The sequence below is a fragment of the Ochotona curzoniae genome, unplaced genomic scaffold, assembly GCF_017591425.1.
Source record: "Ochotona curzoniae isolate NIBS_2020 unplaced genomic scaffold, NIBS_Ocur_1.0 contig_883, whole genome shotgun sequence".
Taxonomy (NCBI): Eukaryota; Metazoa; Chordata; class Mammalia; order Lagomorpha; family Ochotonidae; genus Ochotona; species Ochotona curzoniae.
This window is the reverse complement of record NW_024466599.1, coordinates 18,696,709-18,707,202: the sequence shown is the minus strand read 5'-3', so window position 1 is coordinate 18,707,202 and position 10,494 is coordinate 18,696,709. Positions and strand designations below refer to the sequence as shown.

The following is a 10,494-nucleotide window of genomic DNA, read 5'->3' as shown; positions in this document are numbered from 1 at the left end:
ATAAACCTTATTATTCCATGTATTTGAAAAACAGAGAGGGAAAGAGAAAATAAATGTTACATCTGCTGGTTTACTCTCCAGGCTTGGGCCAGGCCAAATGTGGGAGACAGGATCTCAATCTGGGTCTCTCCTACTATTAGCAGGGACCCGGGTGCACCTGCTGCCTCCCAGGCTGCACATGAGCAGGAAGCTGGGATGGAAGCAGAGACAGGACCCCAATTCAGACTCTGAAGTATAGCATGCCAGAATCCCAAACAGCATCTTACCTCTGTGCCAGAGGCCTGCTTCTAGATCCCAAATTTTGCTCTCCATTTCTCCAATCCATTTAAAACTTGGTTCTCCTCCTCTCTACAGGAACTCACTCAGGACAGACTTGCAGCCTGGCTCCCCCTGCAGCCCCCTTCTGTTCTGTCAGAGCCCTCTAGAAGCTGGCATGGGGTCATCCAGTGTTCCCTGCTGAAGATTCCACGTAAGGAAGACTGCTGTGCAAGACAGGGCTGAACAGGCAGTGAGAACATGGGAGTAAACAGGTAGCAAGGAGCCACAGACACCTCTTGCCACCACATTAGCATCAGGAGGAGAGGGGCTGTGTCTGTATTGTTCACCACCAGCCCTCAGGCTAGCAGGTGCATGGATGGGGAGTGGGTGTTGAATGTATAGGTTCCACAAGGCCATGGCGCTAAGCTGACTTTCCCACCGAGTCTGGCATTGGAGAGCATCCTCTGCCAGCAGGGTCATAGGGCCACCTGCTGGCCTTTGAGGAACAGGTGCAAGCACCTTGTCTTGCTGCCAAGGTTTTCTTCCATACATTTCTAAGCAAAAACAACTGTTGGTATTGCCTCCACCAGCGAGCCAAGATTCCTCCTGTCTGGTTGCCCCTTCCTGTTCCTGTCTGTGTCTTCCCTTCCAGCTTGAGCGCAGCAGGGTGCCAAAGAGGGTGATCCTGGAGGGAGCCTATTGTGGTTATGGCCAGGACATGCCAAGCAGCTCATCTTCCCCACGTAGGGTCTCTATTTTGGAGGTCACCCTGGCCACGGTAATCTAACAGCACGGATGCAGGGAAAGTCCCAGGTCCGAGCTTATAGAAGTCAGATGGTGCTGGGCGGGCTGTGCTGGGCACCCTGACATAGCCAGCCCTGCAGGAGTCCGAGTTCTACCCTGGCTCAAACTCGGGCCCCAAGGTGACCTTGACCGGTGGTTTTCCTTCTCACTGCCTGAGTTCGCTCTGAATGTGAGCAAGAGGAGAGCGCTGAGGCCCCACGCCCCTAGAGGAGGCTGGGCGTTCGGCGGAGAGTGGGGGCTGCGAGCGGGCGAGGCGCGGTGCGCAGACCCTGCCTGGCACCATGAGGTCCCTCGCACCTGCCGCCCGCGAACCTTGGCGCGGGCTCAGCTGCGCTCTCCCCCGCCGGAGCAGCCAGCTCGCTTGCCTAATCCGCTTAAGCCTCACCTCCTCCGCGAAGCTCTCCCGGGTTCCCCATCACACTCCAACCACTCTTTCTGGCACTTGCTTCCTTCCCCCTTCCCCACTTTTTTTTTAAACTTCTGAAAGTGCACATGCTAATCCCATTGTTTGGAACAACAGTGTCTAGGGTATGTGCCTATTCCCAGAACCCTGAGTCCAGGACACCCAGCGTGTTCTGAAGGATGCGGTTGACGGATTTCCTTCCCCTGCCTCTCTAACCACTCCCACCCTCCACGCTTCCCAGGCCGCTCTCTTTCTCCCCTCCTCCCACAGGCCCTCCTCTTCACAGACTGTCACAATTTAGATGTACAATCCAGTCCTCACCCCCTTCATTCCACAGTGGCGGCAGGTGCTGAAAGTAGGCATCTTCCACTCCAGGCTCGGCCTCTGACTCTGCTGTAAATCCCGCCGTGCCTGGGCTGTTCGGGAGGTAGAACAAGGTGGCTCCAGGCCCCGAGGGAAAGGTGCTGCAGGTGCGTGCTGGAGGAATCGCCTGCCTCGGGACAGGACGAGGAGGGGACGGGCTTATACCGCCCACCCTTACTTCACCCCGTCACACCTGTTCTTGTCTTCCCTGGGACTCAGTTTACTCATCCAGAGAGTAGATAATAATGGATCAAAGGAAAGTAGGAAGCCTTCTGTCGCTCAAGTCCTTGTATAAAAATAAACGATCATTGGCGGCACAGCGCTTGGCAGGCGACTTTGCTGGTGAATTCCTACCCCAGACTCGACAGAGGCCTCCAGGACGTGTCGCCGCTCGTGGCCATACTCTTTCTGGTTTTGTCGTGAGGTCGAGGGCCCGCACCTGCTTCTGCCTCCGCTTGGAGGCTGAGAGGGGCTTGGGTAGCGGGGCGACGCCCCCGCGCGGGTGTGCAGAAGTGGGCGTTCCTCGGATCACGGCTGGAGAGAGGGAGGGACGGCCCCAGCCTGGAGGAGTCCCGCTTTGCACCAGGGAGGGTTAGGGTGGTAGGCCGGGGAAGGGGTCTGGGATGGGCGGGGCTCGGAGCGGGGCTCGAACCCCCGCCGGAGGGGCGCTCTCCCTCCCCGCTCTGGGAAATGGGGCTTGGGCCCGGGGGCGGGGCCCGGGCGGGGGGGCTGGGGGCGGGGCCTGGGGAGCTCGCCCCACGCGGGGCGGGGCTCGGGCGGCCGCGGGACCTGCGGTTCGGAATCCGCGCGCCCCACTCGCCGCCGCAGTTCCCTCCACTCGGGTGGCCCCGCGGCCCTGCGGGGAGTACCGGGGCGGCGGGCCGCTGAGACAGGGCGCGGGGCCAGCCCCGCCAGAGACGCCCTCGGCGGGGCCCGGACGGTCGCGGCAGCGGTGGGGACATGGAGCCCTCTCCGGCGGCGGGGGGCTCGGAGACCACTCGCCTGGTGAGCTCGCGGGAGCGTGGCGGCGCGGGCGGCGGCCTACGCCTGAAGAGGTAGGGCAGCCCCGGGCGCCACCCTCGCATCCGCCTGTTTCGTTGTCTCCCCCTGGTGCGGGACCCCGCTGGCCGCCCGGGCGCTCCTCGACTCCCCTGGCTCCCCGCCGCGGGGACTCTGTCTCCTCCGGCCAACGGGAGCACTGGGTCCCGACCCCTGGCCTGATCCCTTTCTGCCCTCGGACTCACGGGGAACGACTATCACTCCGTCGGACCGGAGCCCGCGCCGGCTGCCCCGATGTCCGCATTGCCCGGTCCTGGCGCGGGCGCATCTTGCCGCCGAGGCCCCGGGACCCTTCGCAGCACGCGCCGGGGCTCTGGGCGCCCCTTCCAGCTGCAGTCAGCCGTGGGCACCTGCGGCCCGGAGGGAGGGCCCGGTTCGGTCGCGGGTCCTGCGGGCGCCCGGGAGGCGGTGGCGGCACAGAGGCTTGGGGGCGGCGGGGAAGGAGCAGGTGCGATCTGGGCGGCGGGGGGTATTCCCGGCTTCGCACAGACGGGGCCGGGGGCGGCGAGGTGTGAAATGAGGCGCGAGCGGCAGGGACAGCGGGCCGGGGGCGGCCGCAGAACCGCCCGCGCACCGGGCCAGCCGCCCTGCCCCTCGGAGCTGCCGTGCGGGGTGCCGCCCGCCACAAACCCGCCGGGGGCCACTTCCACTGGCCATTTTGTCTGTGGGCCGACCTTCTGTGTGTCTTCCGGATTTGGCAGGTTCTCCAGCTTGTTCTCTTTCCCGTCTCTCTCAATCTTCCCGTTTGTCTCGCCGCCCCTGTCCCTTTGTCTCTGACACGGTGCTTGTGCGTGGATTTCGTCCTGTAGGTGGGTGGGGGCCTTAAACCAGGGGCTGGGGTGAGGGGGAAGTGGAAAGAGCTGGACGAGGGAGGGAACTGTGCTTCCCGCAGGGGACTGCAGAGGTGGGCAGCTGCCGGGACTGGCGCACCCGGGCCCCAGGTCTCTTCCCTTTATCCATCCATTGGCTTCTCCGCTTCCCACTTCACCCCTCTCCCCTCACCGGGTATTGTTTATTTTCTGGGAGGGCCTCAAAGGCCAGAGACAGAGGAGGCTGCCTTTCCTGCTCTCTAAACAGAATGCCACCCCCACCACCATACACCCACATACCACCACCACCACCACCACCACCGCCACCACCGCCTCCAAGCCTTCTCCGGTGTGCCCCATTTATGCAGAGGAAAGGGGCAGCCTGTTGATGGGTGGCTACCTGAGTGCCTGGCTGGGCTGCTTCCGTGGGACCAGAGCCGGCATCTTGCCCGTTTCCCACCTGAAGTCACCCAGCCTGCTTGTTCAGGAGCCCCACATCCTGGGTCCCCCCCACCCCCACCCAGTCCGTGTCCGTTCTCATATGACCATTAGTCACTCCATCCTGCAGCATTTTCTGGAAGAGCCTCTCCCTGACACCCTGCCCCTCCACTGAAGCTGTCTGCAGAGAGCCTCTGGCCTGGGACCCTGCATCTCCTCTCAGCTCTGCTACCATAGCAAGGTCATCCGAGGGCTGGCGAGCTGGGTGTTGAATTCATCCCAGTGTCTGCCTTTGTGTCCCTTGGAGCCACATCATTTCCTCTGCTCCTCAGTCTTTCCCTCTCAGCCTCACACGGAAACCCACGGCTGCAAACCTGCTGGCTGCTGTTTTGCTGGGTCCGAGCATGGCCTCATCTGTGCATATATCTTCTCTGTCAAGTTCTCCTGTTCCCATTAGAGTTGGTCAGTATGGGCCCTGTGCCCCGAAGTCCTTTGTTCAGAGCTGCCCCTGCGTCAGCCTCCCCCTGGTAGGCCATTGTTGGTCGCACCTCTGTCTTCCCCCACGGAGCAGGCTGCATTGTGTATGCACTGCTGCCATGCCTCATTAGAAGAGCAAGGCGGGCTCATGGTCCAGCTCCTCCGGAAGCACATCTGGAATGATACATGCCCAATTCTAAATCCTGGAATGGGGGGCAGGTGTTGGGAGGGGTGTTGAAATTCAAGAAATGAACCCACCTACCAGCACTTACGTTTTCCCTACCCATTCCTCCCTCAAATCTCCTGTTCACCTGGCTGGCAGTTCACCTGGCTGGCAGCTTTCTTCAGCCAAAGGGCCCCGTGCACGCATCCTCACTGTGCCATGGCACTCCCATGGCTCCCCCAAGCCATCGCTTTCAACCCTTGGGCATTCTTGTCACACCCCCAGGAATATTTCAAGCTATGTGTTCTATGTGGGCCCTTTGTTCTGCGGAAGAGCCTGTCTTTGCTGGGGCTCCAGTTAGACAGTTGTGAGGGTGAGAATTGGGCTAGAATGGACTTAAAACAAACTCAGGCAGCAGGAGCTCAGCCTCGGGCTCCCCCAGGTGAGGCTCCAGTCCCTTTCATTCATCAGGAGAGGCTTAGAGTAGCAGGCAGTTGAGGTAGTGGCTGCTGGTACTTATGGTCAGACTGAGGTCGAACTGGACTCCAAGCCCAGTGTTCCTCCCACTGTCATCCCCAGCTAGGAGTCTGCACCTCCATCTCCCGTTCCCCATGACAACTCCAGTGCTGGAATCTGACCAGTTCTCTATGCCAGGAATCTTAGCTGTCCTGGGTTCTACTATTTTACTCGCAGCCACAGGGCCACATGTCTAGAGAGGAAGGGAGCCTTGAGCAGACGCTCACCAAGGCCCAGGTCATGTGCCAAGCTTCATGTGCTTTCCTCAGCACCTGCCCTTGGCACTGCATCTGGCACATCCACCTGCTTTTTACCGAAGTCCTTCAGGTTCCTCAACCTCCTTCTCCTGGTCCCTTGTCCACTCTGATCCCTGCCATCCTTGATGGAATGCAGCACCGAGCCCTGGGAGCCCCAGCACTGCCCCGATGGCCATGGCCACCCTCGGCCCTACGTCAGAGGATGGGGGCACACATTTGTCTTGCTCTCCCAGAGCTCCTCTCCTCGGAGAGGATGTGCTGCTTAGCGTGTGGCTGCAGTGGTACTTGTGGTGGGATTCTCCAGGTGGCGTTACAGCTAGCCCGCGGGCTCCCTCGGTTCTCCCTCTCTCGCAGACTCACACTCCTCCTCCATTGAATGTCTGGCTGGCCCAGCTCTGACATACTTTCCAGCTGTGAGGTGCTCTGGCGCTGTGTGTGGAAGGAGTAGGGGAAGCTGCCCCCAACGTCCCGTGTAGGACCTCTGTCAGCTCCCATGAGGAACTAGGTCTTGGGAAGGATGCAAGAGTGACTATGTGGTGCTGAGGCCAGCCCCCGGGGGGGAACTGAGTCTCGGGGAGTGAGCAGGCCAGCCTGGGGACCAGGTGCCTCCAAGCTGAGCCAAGCTGCCTGCCCCAGTCTCTTCACAGAGCCCTCTGAGTCCCTCCCTGAGGAGTCCAAGTCTGAGGAGATGGCCTTCCACCACTGCCACAGGGACCTGGGGCCACCACCGGGCCTTACCTCAGAGAGGCTGCAGGCGCGGAGGCAGCTGTATGCTGCCTGTGCTGTGTGCTTTGTCTTCATGGCTGGCGAGGTGGTTGGTAAGTCAGCCCTGCCCTCCTGGTGCCTGCATCAGCCCCTCAGGCGTTCCTGGGTAGATGCTGCGGGTCTAGGCCTCATGCAGTGAGGGATGGCACACAAAGGCCTGTGCCAGAGCTGATATCTCGCTGTTAGCTGATCTTGTATCTATCTATTTAAATTAATTTCAAAGGCAGAGGGGAAAGGGGGAAAGACCAAAAGATCTTCCCTATGTTGGTTCATTTCTCCAGATGGCTGAAGCCAGGAGCCAGGCCCTTCCGGGTCTCCCGTGTGGGTGCAGGGGTCCAAGCATTTAGGCCATCATCTGCTTTTTTCACAGGCTCATTGGCAGAGAGCTAGATCAAAGTGGAGCTAGCAGAGCTGGAACTGGTACCCATGTGGGATACAGATGCTGCAAGTGTCATCTTTATTTGCTATGTGTTAGTGCCAGCCCCTATTAACTGGTCTTTATTTATTAATTTCTTGAAGATTTGTTTATTTAACTTGAAAGAACTACAAAGAAAGAAAGGGAAAAACAGAAAGATCTTCTGTCTGCTGCGTCACTCCCCAAGTGGCTGCAATGGCTGGAGCTGAGCCAACCTGAAGCCAGGAGCCAGGAGCTTCTTCCGGGTCTCCACATGGATGTAGGGTCCCAAGGCTTTGGGGTGTCCTCCACTGCTTTCCCAGGCTACAGGCAGGAAACTGAATGAGAAGTGGAGTAGTCGGGACTTGAACCAGTGCCTTATATGGGATCCCAGTGCCATAAGTAGAGGATTCACTTGCTATGTGGCTAGGCTGGCCCCAACTGGTCTTTTAAAAATGCCATTTTCTGGGCCCAGCGCGGTGGCGCAAGTGGTTAAGGTCCTCGCCTTGCACACCCGGGATCCCATATGGGCGCCGGTTCTATCCTGGAAGCCCCACTTCCCTTCCAGCTCCCTGCCTGTGGCCCAGGAAAGCAGTCGAGGATGGCCCAAAGCTTTGGGACCCTGCACCTGCGTGGGAGACCCAGAAGAGGCTCCTGGCTTCGGATCAGCATAGAATCGGCCGTTGCGCTCACTTGGGGAGTGAGTCATCGGACGGAAGATCTTCCTCTCTGTCTCTCCTCTCTGTATATCCGCCTTTCCAATAAAAAAATAATAAAAATAAATCTTTAAAAAAATGCTATTTTCTGGTTAGTAAAATTAAGCATGTCATTATAGGCAAACTAAACAATATGGCTGAGTGAAATATGGCCCATCGCCTGAGAGTGGCCTGTTCCCCTTTGTGTATCTGTCTGCTGGTTCTCGTCCCTGCCCGTGCCATGCTATGCACTGTGGCCCTCTTGCAGGTGGCTATTTGGCACACAGCCTGGCCATCATGACCGATGCGGCCCACCTGCTGGCAGACGTGGGCAGCATGATGGGCAGTCTCTTCTCCCTCTGGCTCTCCACCCGTCCAGCCACCCGCACCATGACCTTTGGCTGGCACCGCTCGGGTAAGGCACCTGCACGAGCTGCTGACTCCTCCTGTCTCCGTCATGCCAAGGGTCTGCTCCCCAGATCCTGAGCAGCTCTCTTACAGCTCCTCCACCCCCACCCGCAGAGACTCTGGGCGCCCTGGCCTCCGTGGTGTCCCTCTGGATAGTCACTGGCATCCTCCTGTACCTGGCTTTCGTCCGCCTGCTGCACAGCGATTACCACATCGAGGGGGGCGCCATGCTGCTGACAGCCAGCATCGCGGTTTGTGCCAATCTACTGTACGTGCTGGATGAAGCTACTGCCCAACACTTGGGGCTCCAGGCCAGGGCTCTTCCCTACAGGGTGGCAAGCTGCCCTTCCTCCCAGACAGATGCAGACCCCCTGCTGGGAGTCTAGACCCTGCTTTCCAATATTTGCAGGGAGCCCCCTGAGTACCAGCCACTTAGACGAGGGCTGCTCCTCAGTGATCTCTCACTCCCACCCCAGGAGGGAGACTGTGTTACCCCTGGCTTTCTGTCAATGACGTGGCCTCTGCTAGGACACCAGGTGACTTGCCTGACCTGAGCCACACAGCTCCTGATCTGACCCCGTGGCGCTGGCACCAAAACCAGTCTTCTTTCTTCCGGGCTGCACTGTTTGCCTCTCTTGGACCAGCTTCTTTCTCCCTGTGCCTGGGGGAAATAGGTGGAGGAAGGGCTACCAGGGAGGGCAGAAGAGCCCAGGAGCTGGCTGCCCATACCCAGCTGTTCTGCTCCTCTTCTGCAGAATGGCCTTCGTGTTGCACCAGGCTGGCCCCCCGCACAGCCATGGGTCCCGTGGGCCGGAGTATGCACCCCTGGAGGAAGAGCAGGGGCAGCCACTCCCCTTGGGGAACACCAGTGTGCGAGCAGCTTTCGTGCATGTGCTGGGAGATCTGCTGCAGAGTCTGGGGGTACTGGCTGCCTCCATCCTCATCTACTTCAAGGTACTGCCTGTCTGAGACCTGCTCCAGGTTGCCTGCCTGCAACTGCCACCTCCCCTCCCTCCCTCTACCTTTAGCCTTTGTCTCTGTGTCCGGGACACCCCCAGGTTTTCCACTGCAGATCCCTGCTTCCTGAGTTTAAGGCTCCTGCTCTCTCCTGCAGCCTCAGTACAAGGTAGCTGACCCCATCAGCACCTTTCTCTTCTCCATCTGTGCTCTCGGCTCCACGGCACCCACCCTCCGAGATGTTCTCCGCATCCTCATGGAAGGTGAGTCCAAGGCCATGGTTCCCCACCCCAGGGCCTCTTGACCTCACTCTGGCTCCAGACCACCACCCTCAAGTCTCACTAGAAAGTGAGCGCATGGTTTTGTTGCTGGAGGAAGGCTATGGGTGGACGGGGATGGGAAGGGTTACAGTGAGTGGGCACAGACAAGGGTGGGGAGTCTGGGGCAGGGCTATCCCTGGGGGCAGGGCTGCCTGGGGAAGTGGGACTCTGGTGATAAGACCTGGGGCCGCTGCTTGCAGGTACTCCCCGTAGCATAGGGTTTGAACCTGTGCGGGATACGCTGCTGTCCGTGCCAGGAGTCCGGGCCACCCATGAACTGCACCTGTGGGCCCTGACGCTCACTCACCATGTTGCCTCAGCACACCTGGCCATCGGTGAGTTCACAGGGACCCCACTCCACCACAACATGGGACAGTAGCTTGGCTTAGTAGGATTACTTTGGTCCTTCTCTGTCTTTCTGTTTGTGTCTCACACACACACACACACACACACACACACACACACACACACACACACAGGTTATAGGCCAGGAGGCCTGGATACTATGTTCTTGGGTGCAGGGAGTTCCCCCTCTCTGAGGTAGTACAGGTAGTACAGGAGCCAGCAACCCTTTGAGAACCCTCCATCCCCACAGGCCTGGTGATGGGGTGCCATGAGGTGAATTACGGCCCCTCAGTTTGGCGGGAACTGCCTGACTGTGGGAAAATGGTGATTATGAAGGCTGTATTGCAACTAGGAAAACTGTTTGTGGTATAAGGCCGGGAGGAAAAGAAGAAAGCCAAATCTAAAATGATACCCACATTACGATGCCACTGTTAAAATACACGTGGTGACTCATGAGCTGACAAAGGGTTTTTGAGTTTCTTCCAGATGCAAGAAGCAATCAGAGGCATACAGTTTGGATGCCAAAAATATAATCTGGGAGATATTTGCTGGTAACTCCAGAGGGGGGACAATGGGACAGAATATGTAACATCTGGATTGTCCCGAGCAGGCAAAAGGATGGCTGCTGACACCTTTAGCTGAATAGGAACACAGCAGGCAGGCAAAAAGAGCAGCACAGTTTCCTGTGTTAGCTAGCCTGGCTCGGGGCAGGGTGGGAGGGGGAGTGTCCCCTCACTTGACAATTTGTGCTGTTCCTCCTACAATACAGAAAGGAAAGCAAGCTCCCCATTCATGCCTGGGCAGCCCCACGCACTGGCCCCTTCTCTTGTCAGTCCTTATCTTGACTGCTGCCTGTTTCTGACTCCCCAACTCCCCCCAGGGGACCCATGCTGCCTCTTATCACTCCCCCACAGACTCAGCCGCTGACCCCGAAGCCGTCCTGGCTGAAGCTTCGTCCAGGCTGCACTCCCGGTTTGGCTTCTCCAGCTGCACCCTGCAGGTGGAGCAGTACCGGCCCGAGATGGCCCACTGCCTGCGGTGCCGGGAGCCCCCCCAAGCCTGA

At 59.0% G+C, this 10,494-nt stretch overlaps 1 protein-coding gene across 2 annotated transcripts; it reads left to right on the top strand.

Annotated features, from left to right (window-relative positions):
• Positions 1–1,840: 1,840 nt before the first annotated feature.
• Positions 1,841–10,494, top strand: SLC30A3 (solute carrier family 30 member 3). Of its 2 annotated transcripts, none has more exons than XM_040993961.1 (8): positions 1,841–1,860; positions 6,184–6,365; positions 7,670–7,816; positions 7,924–8,077; positions 8,565–8,763; positions 8,924–9,029; positions 9,287–9,421; positions 10,346–10,494. In XM_040993961.1, exons 2-8 carry the CDS (start codon positions 6,236–6,238, stop codon positions 10,492–10,494), a joined length of 1,020 nt encoding a protein of 339 aa, XP_040849895.1. In that variant the 5' UTR covers positions 1,841–1,860; positions 6,184–6,235. The 2 variants fall into 2 exon arrangements, with proteins under 2 accessions (XP_040849895.1, XP_040849892.1); XM_040993958.1 differs by lacking the exon at positions 1,841–1,860 and adding an exon at positions 2,611–2,883.

Coding starts and splice junctions, on each gene's coding strand:
- SLC30A3 (XM_040993958.1), top strand. CDS start 2,789: ATGGAGCCCTCTCCGGCGGCGGGGGGCTCGGAGACCACTCGCCTGGTG. Junction 6,366..7,669: donor CATGGCTGGCGAGGTGGTTG/GTAAGTCAGCCC, acceptor GCCCTCTTGCAG/GTGGCTATTTGGCACACAGC. Junction 7,817..7,923: donor CTTTGGCTGGCACCGCTCGG/GTAAGGCACCTG, acceptor CCCCACCCGCAG/AGACTCTGGGCGCCCTGGCC.